General features: G+C 42.2%; 1 protein-coding gene across 1 annotated transcript in view; it reads left to right on the top strand.

Moving 5' to 3' along the window:
- dchs2 (dachsous cadherin-related 2) overlaps positions 1-25,138 on the top strand; it is a 173,345-nt gene that overhangs the window by 75,569 nt on the left and 72,638 nt on the right. The window contains 4 exon segments of the mRNA XM_060831034.1: positions 3,179-3,313; positions 3,650-3,859; positions 5,027-5,887; positions 19,718-19,825. Coding sequence (XP_060687017.1) covers positions 3,179-3,313; positions 3,650-3,859; positions 5,027-5,887; positions 19,718-19,825 — 1,314 coding nt within the window.

Genomic DNA, 25,138 nt, shown 5'->3' with positions numbered 1-25,138 from the left:
CATAACAACACGACGGCTGGAGGAGGAGCGCCTCAACTTCCGCCTGGGAACCCTCCAACCACAAGGATTGAACTCAGATTTCTCCAGTTTCCTCATATTCCCTCCCCCCCACCTTGTCTCAGTCGGTACCCTCAACTCAGCACCGCCTTCCTAACCTGCAATCTTCTTCCTGACCTCTCCGCCCCCACCCCACTCCGGCCTATCACCCTCACCTTGACCTCCTTCCACCTATCACATCTCCATCGCCCCTCCCCCAAGTCCCTCCTCCCTACCTTTTATCTTAGCCTGCTTGGCACACTCTCCTCATTCCTGATGAAGGGCCTATGCCCGAAACGTCGAATTTCCTATTCCTTGGATGCTGCCTAACCTGCTGTGCTTTAACCAGCAACACATTTTCAACTGTGATCTCCAGCATCTGCAGACCTAATTTTTTAACCCAGCTTTCCGGCCAACTGAGCTAACCAATCCCCAAAGTAAAGTCACCACAGTTGTACTGGACTACGGAGCTGCTCTCTTGTTAGAGCGTGATGACTGGTGATCATTTATCCTGAGGGTCATATGATCTTAGGTGAGAGGAAAGGTTGAGAAGGAGGGTCCTTCATGGTAACCTCAGCCATTGCAGGAATTGAACCCATGACTGTCCTCCAAGGCAAATTTTGGGATATGCAACAATGCAGAGCCACCAAGCAGATGCTGATAGCCAAGTTTGGTACCAAGAGGAGGACCTCAACTGGGATCTTGGATTCATGTCACCCTACAGGTGACCCCAATACAAATACACTCATATACACACTCTCACACAAGCACACATACACAGACCCTTTCTCATACACACACGTACACCCTGTCACAGGTATAAGCTCCGTCACACTCGCGCACACAGTCTATCAAGCATGCACGCACACACACACTCTCTCCCTCTCTCTGTCTCACACACACACATACACTCTCTCCCTCACACACACACACACACACACACATGCCTATAAATCTGTGGGGCAAATTTACATTTGCAGATTTGTATTTGCATATACATTCTATTTTGTACAAAAAGCACACAATCTGTATAAAGTCCATGTGACATTTTTAAATTGCTACTTTGGAAATAGAACCAGTCTGACTCAAGGTTAGGATACAGACAGACTCTAACCTAATCTTTAATCACCTTTCTCATTTTTTATACTGATAAAACTTTAAGTTGTCTTGGGACTGTGACTTGAAAGAAATTCTGGGATTTACAAATTAATCAATCAAATCCTGCCTTCCCATTCTAAGTGATTAAAGATTTAACAGCAGTCTAGGTTTGTTCAATACACCACATCAGTTGTATGATACTTTGATCTTTTACTATAAATCCTGTGTCTTATGATCCTTCCCAACTAACTACATGACGAAGGAGCAGCTCTCCGAAAGCTTGTACTTTCACATAAATCAGTTAGACTATAACATGGTGTTGTATGAGTTTTAACCTTTGAATGCAAAGCATTTTCAACCAAAACAAATGGGAGAGACATGTTTGCTTTGCAAATTGGGTTCTGATACAAGCTGGAGATAAAAAATTCTGACAGTCTCAAACCCAACCCCAATCAGTTTTTCTCAGGAAGCATACTGGTCACAAACAGTATCATGACTTGATTTTAAAGAATTCTACTTGTAACCCTTAAAGGCTGGGTTTCCAGTGACTTAGGAATCAGAAGGCAACACAAGGTGCATCCGTGAGGTAAATGTATTATGAACCAGAAGGAACAGGAATTTTCTCTTTGCTCCCAAATTTAACTTCAATATTTATATCTAAGAATGGCTAGACAGGGAGACAGTACAGCTAAGATTCACCATATTGGTTCCTGGCTTGAAATGGTTGTTCAGTGATGTTATGCTAAGTAAACACTGGCCACTCATAGAGATGTACAGCATGGAAACAGACCCTTCGGTTCAACCCGTCCATGCCAACCAGATATCCCAACCCAATCTAGTCCCACCTGCCAGCACCTGGCCCATATCCCTCCAAACCCTTCCTATTCATATACCCATCCAAATGCTTCTTAAATGTTGGAATCATACCTGATGAAGGGCTTTTGCCTGAAACGTCGAATTTCTTGCTCCTCGGATGCTGCCTGACCTGCTGTGCTTTTCCAGCACCACTCTAATCTAGACTTTCTATTCTTCTGATCAACGTGAGTGACCTTGCACTCTCGCATATTCTGTCTATATCTCTTTGCAGACTCTTTATATCCTCCCCACAGGTTACATTCCCCTAGTTTTGTATCGTCTGAAAACATGAATATATTATACTTGGTTTCTTCATCGAAATCATTAAAAATGGTTGGAAAAAGCATAGGCCGCCTCTGATCCTGATGACCCTATTCCTGACTACTAGCTAACTTGAAAATGTTCCGTTCTCAGACATAGAAATGTGTAGAAGAGGTGACAACCCCGGGGCAGGTAACATTGTGATGCTTAGAGATGATGGGAGAGTTGGAATGAGGTGATTATTGGGAATAGAGCAGCTTGTAGGAATGGGGTTTATTGCCAGGAATTAGTAAGATTCCTGGGGCCAAAGATCAAGACTTCACTGGTTATTTCTGTGCTTGGTGATCATGGATGTGGTCTGATATTGGGAAGGAGAAAGGTTAGTTTGGGATTCAGGAGTGAAAGGTTCCTGCTGCTGCTGACTCACAAGCAATTTTGTCAAGGCACTTAGCTCCTGCACATTACAGTCGTTCTCTCTCTGAGCTATGCTTTAATATTTGGAAACACCATCAGCTGGATCAAGTTCAAAATGAAGACACATTCTGAAGCAATACGTCTCATTAAAATATTTAAATGATGAACTCGTCTCCAGAGAAGAGGTAAGCTTCCCACCTCATTTTAAACCAGAAATGGGGAAATTGGATTCAAATTTGAGCTTTTACATTTTTTTTAACACACCTACCCAAATTCACTTGGCTTAGCAAGTTAAAATTCCTCTCATGATGCCAATGCTGCATGTTAAGAGTGGTATTTTGGAAATGTAGTAAATCAACAATGAGTTGGAAATATATAAACCAAAGATAGGTGTCCTGCTGTTGTAAGGGGAGCTTAAATTTCTTTTATTTAGTTGATCTGATCTATTTAAACTTATCAATTCATAAAGTGTTAACAAACATTCTAAAACTGCTATTTTTAAAAAAATTTCCAGATCTAAATTCTGCACTCATTTATGAGATTTTACCAGGATCTGGATATGATACATTCAAAATAAACCCTCAGACTGGCATCATCACCACAACACAAATACTGGATAGAGAAATACAAGAATATTTTGTGATTAAAGGTAGGAAGTTCTGCAATTAGTGTTTGCCAATTAGACCATTTCCTCTTATATCTAATATAAAATGGAATTTACAAATATGTATAAAATATTCTCTGCTTAAATTAGTTGTGAAAGTAAATTTAGGAGAAGCACGAGAAGTTGCTCATAACTTTTCAAAACAGAAATTAACTTGTTTGAAAGTCACATGAAAATTTATTTCACATATTTAATCTTTTTGTAATATTGTATTAAATCTTACTATGTTACTATGAATATTTTTAATCAACCAAAGAAACATGGATATTTAGGTAGCTGGTGCAGTTTCTTGAAAACCTTTGCTATCTATTTTACATGTAGTTTTGGTCCGAGACAGTGGGACCCCATCTCTGTCTGACACAAGTGCAGTCATGGTGACTGTGCTGGATGAAAATGACCACCAGCCTGAATTCATGCCTCATTTACATGAGCTGCATATTTCAGAGAATATGGATCCAGGAATAATTTATGCACTCACAGCTTTGGACAAGGATGCTGGGAAAAATGGACTTGTTAGATATGAAATCATTGGTAAGCTGAGATGGCTATTTTTATAAATGTACACGTGAATTCTACAATGATTAGGTTATTGAAGAATGGAAAGAAAACACAGCATGCATTGTCCTGATTATTGACCATTCTTTTGATAAAGGAACCTCAGAATCCTCAGATAATATTGAAAATGATGTTCACACTATCCTTACAATATTGCTGTGGTTCTTCCACCAAGTTCCTTAAATATTTTAAGGTCCTCTTTGCTGTTCATCTGAGTTGTTTGTAACTAGTTTTCAGTGAGGAGAAAGTGAGGACTGTAGATGCTGGAGATCAGAGCTGAAAATGTGTTGCTGGCAAAGCGCAGCAGGTCAGACAGCATCCAAGGAACAGGAGAATCGACGTTTCGGGCATAAACCCTTATTCTCCTGTTCCTTGGATGCTGCCTGACCTGCTGCGCTTTTCCAGCAACACATTTTCAGCACTAGTTTTCAGTGAGACAACTTAGGCCTTTTGAAAATGCCTGCACTCGTGATTTTCTGAATTCCTGTTATCAACCAACTACAATAAGTTCAACAAAATTTTTCAAATACAACAGGTCCAATGACTTCATGGTTCTTGGCCTTCATCAACACGTTCATTTATTTATATATTCTAAGAATGGATTTTAGAGATCAATTTTGGTGGTAGACTGACACTTGCCACTTGCCCATGCCTGTGCAGATAGGCCCTCACACCATTGATACTAAGGTTTTAGTTTGAATAAGACAGTGAAATGTGGATGCTAAATTGGTGTCCCATAACTTTAGGTGTGTGGACTGGAATTTATGTAGAGAGGGATGCCAAGTCTGAGGGTTAATCCTGGGGTGCTACTCTGAAGCTCTTAAAATTACTTTCAAACTTACCTTCTCAGAGCCGCTTTGGTACTGTGTTCCATGTAACTGAAAGTGCACTCGACATTTTCTGACCAGTTTCAATCTAAAATAGCAGTCTAATTTGCATATTGAAAGATCCTTTATGTCAGAAACAAATGGACTTTTGAGGATACAGTGGTATATCATGCCGCCCACTTCTGGGGCCACAATTTCTTTTACCCAGTTAGCACTGACTATTGGTAGTTAAAAGGACACCATGGATTTTAAAGGTTTGCAATAGACAGACTGATATATGGTCATCCGATTTATGAAACTGTGCCTTTTTTCGCAGGTGGTAATTTTACCAATACATTCAAAATTGATTCTGATTCTGGAACACTTGCTACAATTAAAGGTTTGGACAGAGAAGAATTTAATAATTGTTTCCTTACCATAGAAGCTCATGACCTTGGTAATCCACAAAGAACCTCTCGGGCAGAAATTTGGATTATTATCTTGGATGAAAATGATAATAGTCCAGTGTTTGAAAAAATGTATTACCATATTTTTGTGAACGAAGATGTTCCTGTTGGGTCAAGTGTTTATCAGCTGATTGCTAGTGACAAGGATGATGGCTTCAATGGAGAAATTGCATACTCTCTAATTGATGATACATTTGGAGTATTTACTATTAACAGTAATACTGGCATCATCGTGACAACAAATCAATTGGATAGAGAGACTAAGTCACAATATGCCTTCCGCGCAGTGGCAAATGATAACAGCATTCAAAATCCAAGAAGTACTACAGTTAACGTAATGATACATATTGAAGATGCAAATGACAATTTCCCTATTTTTAAACAAAATCCAGTCATTGCATACATTACTGTGAACACTCAGATCAACCAAGTTATTGCCACTGTGAAAGCTGACGATAAGGATTTGGGACAAAACGGCACTGTCACTTTCCAGATTTTGGAACATGATTCATTATTTGCAGTGAATAATACTACGGGTGACATTTACCTGAAAACATCACCATCCGAAGGTCACTTTGGCAGAAATAATTTGTCCGTGGTTGCAGTAGACCAGGGTAACCCAGTTAGATTGTCAACTGCGCTTGTGCTTATACATTGGCAAGTAGAAAAAGGAAGAACTTGGTTTAGTCGTAATATGTATGAGATTACAGTTGCTGAAAACATCAAACCCGGTGAGTAGCTACCTTATCATTTTGTGACTCAATTGCATCAGTAAGGGTAGTCTATCTTATAGTTATACAATTCCCATTCCCATGTTTATAATTCTATTAGATTTAAAATAGTCATGGTAACGGATAGACCAGATCTAAAAGTTGAAGTTCTAAATTGGAGAAAGGCCAATTTTGATGGTATTAGGCAAGAACTTTCAAAAGCTGATTGGGGGAAGATGTTCGCAGGTAAAGGGACAGCTGGAAAATGGGAAGCCTTCAGAAATCATAGAGTCATAGAGATGTACAGCATGGAAACAGACCCTTCGGTCCAACCCGTCCATGCCAACCAGATATCCCAACTGCCAGTCCCACCTGCCAGCAACCGGCCCATATCCCTCTAAACCGTTCCTATTCATAAACCCATCCAAATGCCTCTTGAATGTTGCAATTGTACTAGCCTCCACCACATCCTCTGGCAGCTCATTCCATACACGTACCACCCTCTGTGTGAAAAAGTTGCCCCTTAGGTCTCTTTTATATGTTTCCCCTCTCACCCTAACCTATGCCCTCTAGTTCTGGACTCCCCTACCCCAGGGAAAAGACTTTGCCTATTTATCCTATCCATGCCCCTCATAATTTTGTAAACCTCTATAAGCTCACCCCTCAGCCTCTGACGCTCCAGGGAAAACAGCCCCAGCCTGTTCAGCCACTCCTTTAGCTCAGATCCTCCAACCCTAGCAACATCCTTGTAAATCTTTTCTGAACCCTTTCAAGTTTCACAACATCTTTCCGATAGGAAGGAGACCAGAATTGCACGCAATGTTCCAACAGTGACCTAACCAATGTCCTGTACAGCCGCAACATGACTTCCCAACTCCTGTACTCAATGCTCTGACCAATAAAGGAAAGCATACCAAACACCTTCTTCACTATCCTATCTACCTGCGACTCCACTTTCAAGGAGCTATGAACCTGCACTCCCAGGTCTCTTTGTTCAGCAACACTCCCTAGGACCTTATCATTAAGTGTATAAGTCCAGCTAAGATTTGCTTTCCCAAAATGCAGCACCTCGCATTTATCTGAATTAAACTCCACCTGCCACTTCTCAGCCCATTTGCCCATCTGGTCCAGATCCTGTTGTAATCTGAGGTAACCCTCTTCACTGTCCACTACACCTCCAATTTTGGTGTCATCTGCAAACTTACTAACTACCTCTTATGCTCGCATCCAAATCATTTATGTAAATGACAAAAAGTAGAGGGCCCAGCACCGATCCTTGTGGCATTCCACTGGTCACAAGCCTCCAGTCTGAAAAACAACCTTCCACCACCACCCTCTGTCTTTTACCTTTGAGCCAGTTCTGTATCCAAATGGCTAGTTCTCCCTGTATTCCATGCGATCTAACCTTGCTAATCAGTCTCCCATGGGGAACCTTGTCGAACGCCTTACTAAAGTCCATATAGATCACATCTACTACTCTGCCCTCATCAATCCTCTTTGTTACTTCATCAAAAAATTCAATCAGGTTTGTGAGACATGATTTCTCATGCACAAAGCCATGTTGATTATCCTGAATCAGTCCTTGCCTTTCCAAATACATGTACATCCTGTCCCTCAGGATTCCCTCCAACAACTTGCCCACCACCGATGTCAGGCTCACTGGTCTATACTTCCCTGGCTTGTCCTTACCGCCTTTCTTAAATAGTGGCACCACGTAATCCAACCTCCAGTCTTCCGGCACCTCACCTGTGACTATCTATGATACAAATATCTCAGCAAGAGGCCCAGCAATCACTTCTCTAGCTTCCCACTGAGTTCTAGAGTACACCTGATCAGGTCCTGGGGATTTATCCACTTTTATGCGTTTCAAAACATCCAATACTTCCTCCTCTGTAATATGGACATTTTGCAAAATGTCACCATCTATTTCCCTACAGTCTTTATCTTCCATATCCTTTGATTGGATTGTGGGTAATCCAAGATGGAGGACAGGTAAAATTTCTGGCTGTAAGAGCTGCTCCTTCTTTTGAGGTATTTTAGGTGTTGGAAGTGATTTCCTCGAATTCCAGGAGCAGCAATTACTGTCTTATATGCTGTTGCATTGTTTTGGAACTTTGGGGGAAAAAAAATTAGGTAACGAGAATCCAGAGAAAGTATATTCTGTTCGGGTAAAAGGAAAGGCTGGTAGATGTAGGGAATGCTGGATACTAAAGAAATTGAGGGTTAAGAAAAAGAAGGAAGTATATGTAAGGTATAGACAGGATAGACGGAGTGAATCCTTAGAAAAGTATAAAAGCAGTAGGAGTATACTTAAGAGGAAAATCAGGAGGGCAAAAATGGGACATGAAATAACTTTGGCAAATAGAGTTAAGGAGAATCCAAAGAGCTTTTACAAATACATTAAGGACAAAAGAATAAGTAAGGAGAGAATAGGGTCCCTCAAAGATCAGCAAGGCAGCCTTTGTGTGGAGCCGCAAAGAATGGGGGAGATATTAAACGAGTATTTTGCATCAGTATTTACTGTGGAAAAGGTTATGGAAGATATAGAAAGTAGCGAATTAGATGGCGACACCTTGCAAAATGTCCATATTACAGAGGAGGAAGTGTTGGATGTTTTGAAACGCATAAAGGTGGATAAATCCCCAGGACCTGATCAGGTGTTCTCTAGAACTCTGTGGGAAGCTAGAGAAATGGTTGCTGGGCCACTTGCTGAGATATTTGTATCATAGATAGTCACAGGTGATGTGCCGGAAGACTGGAGGTTAGCTAATGTGGTGCCACTGTATAAGAAGGATGGTAAAGACAAGCCAGGGAAGTATAGTCCAGTGAGCCTGACGTTGATGGTGGACAGGTTGTTGGAGGGAATCCTGAGGGACAGGATATACATGTACTTGGAAAGGCAAGGACTGATTAGGGCTAGTCTATACGGTTTTGTGCATGGGAAATCATGTCTCGCAAAATTGATTGAGTTTTTTGAAGAAGTAACAAAGAGGATTGATGAGGACAGAGCAGTAGATGTAGTCTATATGGACTTCAGTAAGGCATTCGACAAGGTTCCCCCGGGAGACTGGTTGGCAAGGTTAGATCTCAAAGAATAAAGGGAGAACTAGCCATTTGGATACAGAAATGGCTCAAAGGTAGAAGACAGAGGGTGGTGGTGGAGAGTTGTTTTTCAGACTGGAGGCCTGTGACCAGTGGAGTGCCACAAAGATCGGTGCTGGGTCCTCTACTTTTTGTCATTTACATAAATGATTTGGATGCGAGCATAAGAGGTACAGTTAGTTTGCAGATGACACCAAAATTGGAGATGTAGTGGACAGTGAAGAAGATTACCTCGGACTACAATGGGATCTTGATCAGATGGGCCAATGGGCTGAGAGGTGGCAGATGGAGTTTAATTCAGGTAAATGCGAGGTGCTGCGTTTTGGGAAAGCAAATCTTAGCTTAATGGTAAGGTCCCTGGGAGTGTTGCGGAACAAAGATACCTTGGAATGCAGGTTCATATCTCCTTGAAAGTAGTCTCGCAGGTAGATAGGATAGTGAAGAATGTGTTTGGTATGCTTTCCTTTATTGGTCAGAGTATTGAGTACACGTGTTGGGAGGTCATGTCGCAGCTGTACAGGATGTTGTTAGGCTGTTTTTGGAATATTGCTTGCAATTCTGATCTCTTTCCTATTGGAAGGATGTTGTGAAACCTGAAAGGGTTCAGGAAAGATTTACAAGGATGTTGCCAGGGTTGGAGGATTTGAGCTCGAGAGAGAGGCTGAATAGGCTGGGGCTGTTTTCTCTGGAGCGTCGAGGACTAAGGAGTGACCTCATAGAGGTTTATAAAATCATGAGGAACATCGATAAGATAAATAGATACAGTCTTTTCTCTGGAATGGGCAAGTCCAGAACCAGAGGGCATAGGTTTAGAGTGAGAGGGAAAAAGATATAAAAGGGACCTAAGGGACAACTTTTTCACAAAGAGGGTGGTACATGTATGGAATGAGCTGCCAGAGGAAGTGGTGAAGGCTGGTACAATTGCAACATTTAAAAGGCATTTGGATGGGTATATGAATAGGAAGGGTTTGGAGGGATATGGGCTGGGTGCTGGCAGATGGGACTAGATTGGGCTGGGATATCTGGTCGGCATGGCGGGTTGGACCGAAGGGTCTGTTTCCGTGCTGTACATCTCTATGACTCTATAACCCTAAATGTGCTGTTGTCATGACGGCCTCAATGTTTTTTACATGATTCTCTTCAGAATAGCTGAGGTTGTGATACCTGGCTGCATAAGATAGCTCACAAAGTGTCACTTCCAATTTGTGCCAGAAATAATGATAATTGTCAGACATGTACCAAAAAGAATGTTTGCCTTCTGTCCAAATGTTGTTTGGTATCATGAGCCAAAGACTCATCACGTTTGCATGTGGCCTTAGCTGAAATACAGTGATAATGAAGAAAATGTTTATATTGTCTGTTAAATCATCTATTTAGATTGTTGAAAAAAGTTTCTCTTGTGACTGTTGATATGTTGGTGATTGCCTTCATAAATTCTATAGATTCTGGTATTGTTCCTGAATTCTGCAAGGTTTTAAATGTAAACCAACTATTTAAAAAAAAATGATTTAAGGAAGTGAAGAGACGTGTTAGTCTGTTCTCTAAACAAGAAAGTGCTAGAATCTTCTGTAAATAATTTTATAATTTAACGCTTGGAAAATTATGGCAGTCAATATGGATTTATGAAAAGGAATTCACTTTTGACAAACCTGCTAAAGTTTTTGAGAATGTGATTAATGAAATAGATAAAGGAAAAAAGATGATAAGTTTGGAGTTCAGAAGGATTTTGGTAAGGTGATACGTAGAAGAACGGTAAGCAGAATTTGAACAAATGAGATATGGTTAATAAATTTATATGGATTGAGAATTGGTTAATGGACAGAAAATAATGAATTGCAATAAATGGGTCATTCTTCGCTTGCCACACTCTGTCCAGTGGGTTTGCGAGGATCATTGCTTGGGTCCCATGTGTTCATAGTCTATATCAATGATTGGAATGAGGGATCAAATATAATATTTCCAGTTTGCTGCTGACACAAAATAATTTGGGAATGTGAGTTGTGAGGAGAATGCAGGGATGCTTCAAGATGATTTTAACAGGCTCAACGAGTGGGCTAGTCTGTGGCAAATGGAATATAATGTGGAAAAATGTGAAGCTATCCACCTTGGAAAGAAAAGCACAAATGCAGAATATTTCTTAAATGGTGAGAGATTGGGAAGTGTTGATGTCCAATGGAAGCTGGTGTTGTTCATTAGTTAACATTCAGATGCAACAACCAATTAAAAAAGCAAATGCTAAGTTTATCTTTAGTGCAAACAGATTTGAATACAAGCATACTGTAATTATATAGAACCTTGGTGAAACCACATCTGGAGTATAGATTTGATATCCTTCCCTATGGAAGGGTATACTTGCTGTAGAAATTATGCAAAGTTTACCTGTCTGATCCCGAACATAGTGGGATTATCGTATGAGGAAAGATAGTGGAGACTGAGCCTATATTCTCAAGGATTTAGAAGACTGAAAGGTCATCGCATTGAAGTGTAATCATTTTTTGACAGGTTAGATACAGGAAGGAAGGGTGAGATTTTCAAGTTCTTAACGTAATGACAAGAATGACAAGCAGACCAACTTAATCGGGCAGGAGGTGAAAAATAAAATTGTTGACATCAAGATACTTTAGCGATTAAGGTCTTCCCCTTTAGGTGACAGAGTGACATCTTGACAGCAGGTGGCAAGAGGACTAATTGCATGTATTTGCATCTCATTAATATCACAATTTGTTTGAATTGACTTGTCCTTCCCAAATAATTTGTACCCAGTTGAGAATTCTGATGCTTCAGAAACACAACAGCAAAAGCAATATGGGATATAGTTTGCAGGTTACATTTTTTCATCCACTGGGGTAATCCTTCTAGTAATACAACTTTAAGTGATGATTACAGTCAGTTACACTGTCATTTCTCCAAGTACAGAACCTGTCCCACAGGCCATCTTTAAACTGAACTAGCATATAGCAAACAGGGCAGCTTATAGATGAGCAGTATAGAAACACAAAAGGGGAAATCAATGAGTGGCAGTATCTGAATAACATGGAACTGGGAAGTTGGCAAATAGGAATGGCATTGTTTGCATGTATGCAACCACGAACTTAGTAAACAGAGAGTAGTGTTTTCACACGGACAAAGAACCAAATCAAACCATCCTTCCTATCTCTGTATTCTCAAGACGGTAAAATTAAGGCTTTCAAACACCCTTAAAATTGACCCCAATGGTTCCTCACTAGACATTTGAATCACTAATCCCAGACTTGGCAAATGATCAATCCCAAACACTATTTGCCTCTTAGTCGAAAGACTTAGCGATTTATTAACAATGTAGTAACTTCAGCAGAGTAAAATTAAACAGTAAAGTGATCTAATTTGGTCCATGTTTTAATCCCAAGCACCTTTGTTTTAAGCCCCATCCACAAAGAGGGCAGACAGACAAAACAAATCAGCTAAGGGATAAACAAAATAACAAACTGGCCAGAATTACTTAAGTGGTTTTCACAATGGAATGTTCCACATGGTTTCTATTTGATTTTTTTAATGTTTATAGTTCGCTCAGATAAAAACAGTAGTACTCATAACTTAGTCTTCTATTGGTGAGTTTCCAAGACCGTAATAATGGAGATTAGACAAGGAGCTTTCAAATCTTCATGCTGTAGCATCAACAGACATTCACAGAAACCACAGTCCAAAACCCACAAACACTGACCACTTCCAGACAGATGAACTGACCCCTATATGAGGTCCCAGTTACTATTCAACATCTATCTCTTGAGCATAAGTTCTCTTCCAGACTTGCTGGAACCAGCTCCCAGGTACCCAGCCAACTTTAGCTATCTGTTTAAACATAATACTCTTCCCCAGTGATGAAGTGACTGCAGAACCCTTTGATAAAGAATCAACCTGTAGTTAACTTCCAGGCCTGGCCTCACAAAAAAAAGCAAAAGTTTGTTTGATCTGTTCTCTTTTTCGCACAAGTTGTTACCCACACTTCAAAAGTTATCTTTAGCTCACCAATCTCATTTACAGCTCCAAACCGAAACTGACAAAGGAATCAAATAAAAATAATGAAAAATCAATAAAGGTTCTAACAGTGAAACACAGAAAAACTGCAGGTGCTGTAATCCAAAGTAGACAGGCAGGAGGCTGGAAGAACACAGCAAACCATGGAGAAGTCAATGTTTCAGGTGTAAACCTTCTTCAGGAATGGAGATAGGGGTAGGGGGAGTTGCAGATAAAGAGAAAGGGGGGAAGGGTTATGGTAGGGAGAGGGGTGGAGTGGTGAGGTACTGATAGGTGAATCCAGGTGGTAGGTATGATCTGGTAGGTCGATAGGAGGAATGAGTGCGGTCAGTAGCTTGAAGGAGGGGTCAGTCAGAGAGATGGGAAGGGGAGCCGTGACTAGAAAGGGAATTGGGGGAAGGGTGGGAAAGTTATTTGAAATTGGAGAACTCAATGTTGAGTCTTCTAGGCTATAGACTGCCCAGGTGAAAGGTGAAGTGTTGTTTCTCCAATTTACAGTCTGATTCACTGTGACAATGGAGGAGATCGAGGATTGTCATGTCAGAGAGGGAGTGGGAGGAAGAGTTGAAATGACTGCGGCAATGTAGGAAGACTCCAAATAATCTTTCCAGGTGAGACAGAGGTTCACCTGCCTCTCCTCCAAACTCATTTACTGTATCTGGTTCTCCTGATGTGGTCTTCTTTTATCGTGTGACCAAACGTAAACTAATGGCCCCACCAAACTAATTTTTTTCCTTGACTCTATTCTCTTCCCCTTGGTCCAGGCACTTCCCACCAACTACCGGTACACCAACTATGCCTCCACACTTCAGAAACTGCCAGTTCCCTGACCCCCAGCGCTTCATCACTATGGATGTGCAGTCCTTATATATGTCCATTCCCCATAAGGATGGCCTGCAAGCCCTCAGTTTCTCCCTCTCTAACAGGCCCATCCAGTCCTCCTCCACCAGTACCCTCCTCCACATCATCAAATTAGTCCTCACTCTCAATAACTTTTCCTTCAAGTCTTCCCATTTCCTCCAAATCCTGAGGGTGGCCTTGAGCACTCGCATGGGTCCTAGCTATGCCTACCTCTTTGTCGGCCATGTCGAGCAGTGCCTCTTCAGTACACGCGCAGGTATTGTTCCTAACTCTTCAGCCGATATGTCGATGACTGCATCAGTGCACCCAGGCTGAACTGGAGCAGTTCACTGACTTGGCCAGCAATTTTCACCCTGATTTTAAATTCATTCCAACTATCTCAGACACCTCCCTCCCCTCCCTTGACCTCTCCGTTTTCATCGCCAGCAACAGTTTATGGACTGACATTCACTACAAACCCACAGACTCCCATAACTTCCTGGACTACAACTCCTTCCACCCTATATCCTGCAAAGATTCCATGCCGTTTTCCTAATTCCTCCGTCTCCATCACATATGCTCTGACGAGGAGTCATTTCACTCCCAAGCATTCCAGATATCCACCTATTTTAAGCAACATGCTTTCCCCACTGTTATCATCCAGACAGCCCTTCACCGCACCTTCTCCATTCCCCACTCTACTGCTCTAAACCCCACCTCGTTCAAACTTAATAACGATACAGTCCCCCTTGTCCTCACTTTCCACCCCACCAATCTACGCCTCCAACATATCATCCTCAAACACTTCCACCAACTCCAACTAGACCCCACCACCAAGAACATTGTCCCCTCCCTACCCCTATCTGCCTTCTGCCTTTGTCACTCCCTAGTTCATGCTACCCTCCCCCAACTCCCCCCCCCCCCCCCCAATCCCAGCCCTTCCTAGTACCTTTCCCTGCAACCGTAAAAGATGCAAAACCTGCCGCATGCCTCCCCCTTCACCTGCATCCAGGGCCCCAAACAGTCCTTCCCCGTGAGACAATGATTCACCTGTCTCTCCTCCAATCTAGTTTACTGTATCCAGTGCGCCCAATGTGGTCTTCTCTACATTGGTGAGAGAAAATGTAAACTAAGGGCACGTTTCACTGAGCATCTCAGCCAAGCCCATAAGTACAAACCTGACTTCCCACTCATTTCCCTTCCCACTCCACCTCCAGCATCTCTATTCTAAGTCTCTTCCATTGCCACAGTGAATCAGACAGTAAATTGGGAGAACAACACCTCATCCTCTGCCTGGGCAGCCTATAGCCTGGAAGACTCAACAATGAGTTTTCCAATTTCAAATAACCTTCCCGTCCATCCTCCCACTCTCTTTCCAACCCTGCATCCTCTCTTCCATCTTTCCAACTGACCCCTCCTTCCAGCTACCAACCATATTCCTTCCTCCAATCGACCTACCACCTGTATTCACCTATCAATCCCTCACCACTCTGTCTCTCTCCCCACCCATAACCCTTGCACCCCGTTCTGTTTATCTGCAGCTCCCCCTACCTCCACCTCCATTCCTGAAGAAGGGTTATACGTGAAACATTGACTTCTCCACCTCCTGATGCTGCCTGACTTGCTGTGCGTTTCCAGCCTCCTGTTTGTCTACTATGGCTCTAACAGTGGCAGTGTCAATGGCATGAAGTCATGAAAGTGATGTCCTCAGCCCAACCATCTTCAGCTGCTTCATCAATGACCTTCTCTAGCTCGTAAGGTCAGATGTGGGGATGTGCATAATTTTCAGCACCATTCACGACTCCTCGGATACTGAAGCAGCTCATGCAAAGTGCTTCAAGGACAGGACAGTATCCAGCTTTGAGCTGACAAACAGCAAATAACATTTATGCCATACAAGTATCTGTCCATGAATGTATCTAATAGAAGGGAATCTATTCATTACTCCTTAGCAACAGATTAGAAGCTAGGAATTCTATAGCGAGTAACTCATTTCCTGACTCCGCCCTCTACCATGCTCAAGTTCAATGTGTGAGAGAGAATAGCCCAGTTGTTTGGATGAGTACTGCTCCAACAACACTCAAGCAACTCGATATCATCCAGGACAAATTAGATCACATGATTGGCACCACACTCACAAATATTCACTCCCTCCACCATTGATATTTAGTAGCAGCAGTCTGCACCATCTAATATAGAAATTTGCCAAACATTATTAGGCAGCACCCTTTAGATCCATGGCCACTGTTATGTAGAAGGGCAGTGACAGCAGATACATGAGAATACCACCACTTGGTGTCCAAGCCACATACCATCCTTAGAAATACATTGCTATTCCTTAAATGTCGCTTGATCAAAATCCTGGAATCCTCTTCATGACAGCATTGTCGGTCTACCTACACCAAATGGACTACAAGGAGCCAGCTCACCACCTCTGAAAGACTTGTGAAAGACAAGAGAGATTATTAGTTTGTGAATGTGGTGGCATGTGAGGTAGGGGCTGCACTTCTGAGAAGAGCACGCAACAGTGATCTTCACTGGGTTCTGTCATGTGAATCTCTCCAATAACGCAGATTTGGTCTTGGTTCTCACTTGCCATCTGGATTACATTTTCTTCAAAAGAAGTGAGGGTGTGAAAATCATCAATCTCTCTGCCAGTCTGGGCCCTCTTCATTGGCTAGTAGGCCTGCAGCAAGGGAAGTGATGTTTGGGTTAATTTTAAATATAGCACCAGAATCTTCAAGCCCATCGGAGCAAGAATCTCTATTCACCAGCTTTGTGTGATTTGCCATTTAAGTCACCATAAAAATTCCTGTATATACAAAATAAACTGAGAAATGATCAATTGCTCCAAAAAACTTGTCACACGTTAGGACAAAAGTTTGGCTTTCCCTGCGAGGTCTGGAGTTTTGACTTGTGTTTCTTTGATAGCTTTACATTTTATTGTCAAGTGTATTCAAGTACAGGCATACGGTGAAAGTGTACAAAGTTGCCATTCTCTGGTGCCATCTTAGTAGATAAAAGACAGGATTAAAAACAGAAGCAGAAATAAAAGAAACAGCCAAAACAAAAGGAAATGTCTAGATTACTCTCCACCTCTGCCATCAGCCCTAGCCACCAGAAAACCAAGGCCACAAAGTCCATCCCTCAGTCTGCAAACACTCAGGTGCCCTGAGACCCTGCACGATGCCACAGCAGAATGCCGTCACCTCCGGCCCCAGCCATGGCTTGGAGCAGTGCTGATGGCTGGGGCCGGATGACACACTGGAAATGTGTCACCATTCCTAGGCGCCATTTTGTCTCCAGTGATGTCATCGCTGCCATGATTCCGCACTGAGCAAATCTTGGCAATTGCAGCTATCGCTGAATCTGCTGGGTCCCAAACTGGGCTCAAACTTGGCATTGGGTCCACCATGCCAGAGCAGCCAGGGCCTCTGCTGGCTTATATCATGTCTGCCTCCTGGGACCACTATTTCAGCAAAGAAGCTCACTAGTGCCAACGCCCCCAGGAAGGAACCACTCCCACCACTGCCAACACTCTGAGGGACTGCAATAGTCACTGCTGACACCCACAGGAATGGAACTGGCCCCAACACTGCTGACCCTTCCAAGAATAGGACTACTCCCACCACTGCTAACGCTCCAGGAAGGAGACCACTCCCACTGGGGATGGGAAAGAAAGAGCAAAAATAAAAGAAAGGGGGAAAACAAAGGCAAATGGAAGTGTTAGAACCCTGAGCTCAGGAGCTGGGCCCGAATGTTGTTCCCCCACTGCCACCATCTTGGAATGATCTTGATTAGGGTCACAACTGAATAGTCAACCTGATTGACAAACCCGGATTCTAGTTTTGCAGGAGACAATCTTCGGGGAGTACGTGCTTTGTTGCTCCTGGTGGAAACATTGCAAGTTGGGGTTCCAGACCCTAAACCTAGCTATGGGTCATTTTAAGCAGGGAATTATATGAATTTAATGTAGCTCCTTGTGTCTCCTCAGCTGTTGATTTCACTCACTCTTGAAAACCTAGTCAACCAGGGATAAAAACCTGAAAAGATAAGTTAAAGCAGAAATCATTGGTCTCATCAATTTACAATTGACCACCTTGCCTTCTGGAAGAGATTGGCTGCCAGCCCCTTTCCCATTTTATTTAAAGCCAGAAGTGGTGAATTCAGTTGGATTTGAGATTTTTATCTCCACCTATTTTTGTGAGTTAAGGTTCAGGCTATTATTCCTGTATACATATAAAGATATAGTTATGGTAAACAATTGTACTACTTTTGAGACTTTTGTTCCTTATTTTCGCTCATATTAGAACGCAGTATTAACAGGTAAAAATGCTGCCTGAACTGCTATGCTTTTCCAGCACTCCCCTAATCTAGAACGTGGTATTAATGCCTAGTAATTTTTGGTCACAAGAGGGAGCTTTAGCACAATATCAAAATGCAACTATTTGTAACAAACACTTGGTCAATACAGTATTAAGTTTCCTGTATTTTGCACAAGCACAATTTATTTAATGATAAAGTAATTCTCATGCAACTTTTCGTAAAGAAAGCAACTCAGTACAAGATAGATTGCAACAAAAGATATAAGGAGGCTGCTAAGCCGTTATAGGATAGGCAAATCAACAAATAGAGCATGATAAGATAAACTATGAAATTGTCCACTTTGGCAGGAAAAATAAAAAGAAGCATGTAAGGCATTTCAAAGTTATGAAATGCAGAGAGATCTGGTGACCTAGGCATGAGTCACAAAAGGTTGGGATAGAATGTTAGTTTTTGCGAGGGAAGTTGAATACAAAAGTAAGAAGATTATGTTTCTCTTATACACAGCGTTGGTGAGGCTACCTCTGGGATATTGTGTACAGTATTGGTCTCTTTATTTAAGGAAGGAAGCAGAGAAGGTATATTAGCTTAATACCTGGGGTGAAAATGCTGTAATTTGAAGAAATGTTAGATGGACTGACTTGTATTTGTCGGAGTTTAGAAGTTGATCCTGAGGGATCTAGTGGAAGGATGCTTCCAGTTGTCGGAGAATCTAGAACTAGACGTCACTGTTTGAAAAAAGCTGCGGAAAGACTTCCAACATCATCAAAGACACTTTTCACCCTGGAAATGATCTCCTACAACCACTTCCATCAGGCGAAAGATACACTTGCACCACTTCAGGGACAGCTTCTTCTCAGCTGTTATTAGACTATTGAACGGACTCTCTAGCCTCAGATACGGCTGGTGTTGCCAGTGTTGATCTCTCTTTGATGTCCTGTGCAATGTAACCTGTATACCTCTGTCTAAATCTTTTGTTCTATACGTCTTTGCTTACTATGATCTGCCTATACTGTTTATAAACAGTTTTTCGCTGTACTTCAGCACATGTGACAATAAATAAATAATCAATTAAGACCACAATGGGGAGTTTTTCTTGTCAAAGTTTTGTGGGTTTCCTGAAAAGGTGATGAAAGCTGAGTACTTGAATATTTTTAAAGCATAGGTGAGTAGATTCTTGGTAAGTAAAAGAGTAAAAGGTTTCAGGAGTAGGTAGGCCTGTAATCAGATCAATATGAACTTATTGAATGATGGATTAGATTTGAGGTGTCAAGTAGCCAACTCTTGCTCCTTGTGCATATGTTCATAACATTTCAGGTTTGCTGGTTTCATACATAATTCTGGATTCAATATTATATTATGTGAAAACCTTAGTGCTATACTTCTTGGTCCACTCAAAAAAGGCTGCTTTGAGCCCTTTGACAGGTAGGGGATTTGTTAACATTGGTATATTTGCAAGGCACTGTTTAACACTCTTTGATATAATTACACATTGCTAAGGATTCATACTGGTGAACCACTTTCAATGATCCATCATTTTATTGCAGCAGTGAATATTCTTCCTTTGTATAGGCACACTGGTGTTGACTGTCACAAATCAAGACTACCACACAAATGGAGTCACTTACAGCATTTTTAGTGGGAATGAAAATGAAGCATTCCACATAGATTCAAACACTGGTAAGAGAAATTACTTGTTCTAGCCTACAATTTTATATGTAATATGTATGAATATTCTGGACTTAACCTGACAGAAATGTGAGAATTTTAACTTGACCAGACCATCAGGAAATTGTGAGTCAGGTGCACGGGCTAGTTTTATAGACTGACTTATTTTGCTCTTCATCAAAGTAAATGCAGATTAACACTGGGTAGGGTGTAAAACCAGCATTTCAACTGATTTTGTGGGCTTTCCACCTGCAATAGGGTTAAGGTTAGGGATCCTGGGTATTATGGGCCAGACTAGATCCCCTCAAAATATTTTAAGAAGCCGAGACCATAACGTTTTCTTATTTGAAAGGTACATGTGAAGTGTTGTGTTCCAGATGCAATGTGACAGGTCAATCTACTCAAATTAAGCAAAACACAATTTTTAAAACAAAAGTAAAATGAATTTAGAATAACTTACTATTGGAAAACTAAACTGAATAATAGATACAGTGACGATTGCAAATTAATTGTTCCAATATAGTAACATCCCACAAACACACCCCTTGGCAAAAAGGCAAATTCAGACACAGATTCCCACATGCAGTTCTCCAATCCACGAGGAACAAAACGTCAAGAGGAAATTCAGTGAAAGTAGCTGCTAGGTGGCATGCCCTGAAAGCTTCCAACTTTTCTGAGACCCCAAAGGCTTCTGCTTAAAACTAAACAAGAAAACTGAAAAAGAACTAGAAAGCCTGCTGCCTGAGAACTGACCACAACCAGGCTGTTTCCATTGTTCCAACTTTAAAAAAAACCCAAGGCTTTGCAAATTGTTTACTTTCTTAGAGACAACTTGGCACGTCTGCCTTACAACCCCTCTTCAAAAAAAAGAACAAGATAACCTCTTAAAGTGACAACATTATCACATGGGGAACTCCTCATCACCCTTTCTCCTATCCAAGAAACCTCCCTTAATCTGTTTCCTATCATTCAGCCAATTTTGTATCCATGTTAAAATAAAAGAAATTAGTAAAGTGCAGCTAGCCTGACAGTTATCAGATGAGGAAACAAGCAGATCACACGTGGATTCAGAAGCTTATGAGCATTTAATAAAATCTGAAAATGCTGGAAATATACGGCTGATCATACAGTAGCTGCAGACCAAGGAAACAAATTAATACTCTGTGTTTTATAACCTTTCAACAAAATCTGTTTAATTTCTGTTTTCTAGGAAGAAACTTAGTACAGACAAGTCAAAGTTGAGTAGCTAAATTTGTGTGCCTGAACAGCATTGGATACACATCAAAAACCTTATTACTTTGGATACTACAGAGTTGTCCCCGGTGGCATTAGCCTTTTAAATAAATAATTGAATGATCTAATGTCTATGTTTGCGCCTGTTGTGACTGGCATTGGATGAAGCAGAAACTGTTTCACTGGTGAATCATTAGGTTGTGCAGCCTTTCTTTTATCATGAGACTTGATCCTATGTTATGAGTTTGGATTCTTTACTGACTCTTTTCAGACTTAGATTTCAAAGCAACACTATTTATTATGCATTAATACTAAATACTGCTGTATAGAGTAATTATAGATATACGTGCTGTAACTCATGATTATGTTAGGTAAGGACTAAGCTATTTTCTTTGTGTATTCATGCCCACATGTCAGGCTGATCTGATGTAGACGTTTTCCAGAACGTTCTAACTCCGCCGCACTAGTATTTATGATTAATAATATGCAGCTTCATGACATCACCACAAGGTTGCTTCAGGCTCCTGAAAGCTTTGTGCAACAGCCGTCACCAAACTTTTTTCCCCTATTGCAAGCATTAGGATGATTAGGGACCAAAATAGGAGATTTACATATCGGGAATGCAGCATTGCTAAGAAGTTAAATGAGTACTTTGAATCTGTTTTAACCTATAAGACTATCCAGATTATGGTGAATAATGAAGAAAATTAGCCACTAGGATGATTTAAAACTGATATGGAGGAATTGGATAAACTGTCAGTACTTGAGGTTGGTGTGGCATCACAATCATATGGAATGCCTAAGCATTGAAGCATTCGATCCCACGAGCCTCCTCCATCATTCATTATGATCTTAGAATCCCTACAGTGTGAAAGTCCACACTGACCCTCCAAAGATCAGCCACAGCCCCTGTGACCCTGCATTCCTCATGGCTAATCCACATAGCCAGAACATCCCAGGAAACTATGGGGCAATTTAGCATGGCCAGTCCATCCAACCTGAAAATCTTTGGACTGTAGGAGGAAACCAGAGCACTCAGAGGAAACCCATACGGACATGGGGAGAATATGCAAACCAGGCTGGAATCAAAGCCTGGTGCTGTGAGGTAGCAGTGCTAACTACTGAGCCACCGAGCCTCCCATCATGGCTGATTATCAAGCTCCATAAACTAACCTCACCTTCACCTATATCCCTTGACCCCCTTTTGCTATAAAACCAATATTTGCCTCCTTGAAAACACATAATGTTTAGGCTTCAACCACTTTTCTGTGATAGTGAATTCTACAGCTCACCACTCTCTGGGTGAAGAAACTTTTCCTTGTCTCAGTCCTAATAAGTTTACCTCTTATCCTTAAGTTACAACCCCTGGTTCTGGACTCGTCCACCATCTGTTACGTCTTTCCTGCATCTAACCTGCCTCACCCTGTTAGAATCTTATAGGTTTCTATGAGATTTCCCTCATGCTTCTAAACTGCAGTGAATATAATCCTAATCAATTCAGTTTCATCTCATATGTCAATCTTGCCACCCAGGAATCAATTTGGTAAAACTTCACGCCACCTCCTCTAAAGCAAGAACATCCTCAGATAAGGAGATCAAAACTGTGCACAATATTCCAGGTGTCGTCCCACTAATTTCAATAATTGCAACAAGATACCTTGTTCCTGCACTTGAATCCTTTTGCTATGGAGGCCAGCATATAGTTTGCCTTCTTTACCGCACCTGCATGTTTGCTTTCTGTGACTGGTGCACAAAGACAAGCAGGTTTCAGTGAATGTTCTTCTCTCAATTTACAGCCACTCAAATAATAATTTGTCTTCCTATTTTTTTCCACAAAAGTAGATAACCTCACATTTATCCCTGTTATATTTTACCTGCTATGCATTTGCTCCCTCAGTCAGCCTGCCCAAATTGCATTTTCATCTCAGCTTATCTCGGCAGAGCTGGTCGGGAAGGTAAGTGATTGTTATTTAAGAACTTACTTCGACGCCAACGGTCTTTTTGCAGCAGAGAGTGGCGGGAGTTGGGCGGAAGAGAACTCGGAGCGCAGAGCTGGTTGGGAAGGTAAGTGATTGTTATTTGAGTGGAGAAGGAACCCAAGACACTAAACGTGCAGTGTCTCCCACCCTCCCTCCTCCTCTATCCTGAAAAAAAGGACTCAGTCCGCTGAACAGGTAAGCTACTTAGTGTTCTTGTTTTGGAGACTAAGTGTAGAGTTATGGCAGCACAGGCAGTGGAATGTTCCTCCTGCAGGATGTTTGAAGTAGGGGTGACCACCGATGCTCCTGCTGACTTCACCTGCAGGAAGTGCAGCCAGCTCCAGCTCCTCACAGACCGCGTTAGGGAACTAGAGCTGGAGTTGGATGAACTGAGAATTATTCGAGAGGCTGAGGGTGATAGATAGAAGCTACAGGGACATAGTTATGCCAGAGAACAGAGGTAGCTGGATAACAGTTAAAGGTGGGAAGGGGAGGAAGCAGGCAGTGCAGGGATCCTCTGTGGTCGTTTCTCTCAACAATAAGTATACTGCTTTGGATACTTTTGGGGGGGACGGCCTAGCAGGGGTAAGCTGCAGTGATCGGGTCTCTGGCACGAGGTCTGGCTCTGAGGCTCAGAAGGGAAAGGGGGAGAGGAGGAGAGCGCTAGTTATAGGAGACTCTATAGTTAGAGGGACAGACAGGCGGCTCTGTGGACATGGGCGAGACTCTCAGATGGTTTGTTGCCTCCCGGTTGCCAGGGTCCGAGACGTCTCGGACCTTGTGTTCAGAATCCTTAAGGGAGATGGTGTGCAGCCAGAAGTCGTGGTGCACATTGGCACCAACGACATAGGTAGGAAGAGGGGTGGAGAGGTCATTCAGGAGCTCAGGAAGTTAGGTGAAGGCTAAAAGCTAGGATGGACAGAGTCGTCATATCTGGGTTGTTGCCGGTGCCACGTGACAGTGAGGCAAGGAATAGGGAGAGAGTGCAGTTGAACACGTGGCTGCAAGGATGGTATAGGAGGGAGGGCTTCGGGTATTTGGACAATTGGACTGCATTCTGGGGAATGTGGGACCTGTACAAGCAGGATGGGTTGCACCTGAACCAGAAGGGCACCAATATCCTGGGAGGTAGGTTTGCTAGCACTCTTTGGGGGGTTTAAACTAATTTGGCAGGGGGATGGGATTCGGACTTGTAGTCCAGCAAGTAGGTTAGCTGTTTTTCAGGATGTCCAAGAATGTAGGGAGGCTGTGGAGAAGGTAGCACTGACAGGGAATACTTGCGGACACAGAGCTGAGTTCAAGTGTGTATACTTCAACGCAAGGAGTATCAGAAATAAGGTGGGTGACCTTAAGGTGTGGATCGGTACTTGGGACTATGATGTTGTGGCCATCACGGAAACGTGGATAGAAGAGGGACAGGAATGGTTGTTGGAGATTCCTGGTTACAGATGTTTCAGTAAGATTAGGGAGGGTGGTAAAAAAGGAGGGGGTGTGGTGTTGCTAATTAGAAATAGTATAATGGCTGCAAAAATGCAGTTCGAGGGGGATCTGCCTTTGGAGGTAGTATGGACTGAAGTCAGAAATAGGAAAGGAGCAGTCACCTTGTTGGGCGATTTCGACTTCCCAAATATTGATTGGAAGCTCTTTAGATCAAGTAGATTGGACGGGGCGGTGTTTGTGCAGTGTGTCCAGGAAGCTTTTCTAACTCAGTATGTCGATTGTCCGACCAGAGGGGAGGCCATATTGGATTTGGTACTTGGTAACGAACTGGGACAAGTGATGGGCTTGTTAGTGGGTGAGCATTTTGGTGATGGTGACCACAATTCTGTGACTTTTACCTTGGGTATGGAGAGAGATAGGTGCGTGCAACAGGGTAGGTTCTCAATTGGGTGAAGGGTAAATACGATGCTGCAAGACAGGATCTGAGGAGTGTAAGTTGGGAGCATAGGCTGTCAGGGAAGAATGTTGTTGAAATGTGGAACTTTTTCAAGGAACAGATACGACGTGTCCTTGATATGTATGTACCTGTCAGGCAGGCAAGAGATGGTCGTGTGAGGGAACCTTGGTTGACAAGGGAGGTTGAATGTCTAGTAAAGAGGAAGAAGGAGGTTTA

This window comes from Hemiscyllium ocellatum, chromosome 1 (genome assembly GCF_020745735.1).
Source record: "Hemiscyllium ocellatum isolate sHemOce1 chromosome 1, sHemOce1.pat.X.cur, whole genome shotgun sequence".
Taxonomy (NCBI): Eukaryota; Metazoa; Chordata; class Chondrichthyes; order Orectolobiformes; family Hemiscylliidae; genus Hemiscyllium; species Hemiscyllium ocellatum.
The sequence above is the reverse complement of the archived record's forward strand: the minus strand, read 5'-3'. Positions and strand labels throughout refer to the sequence as shown.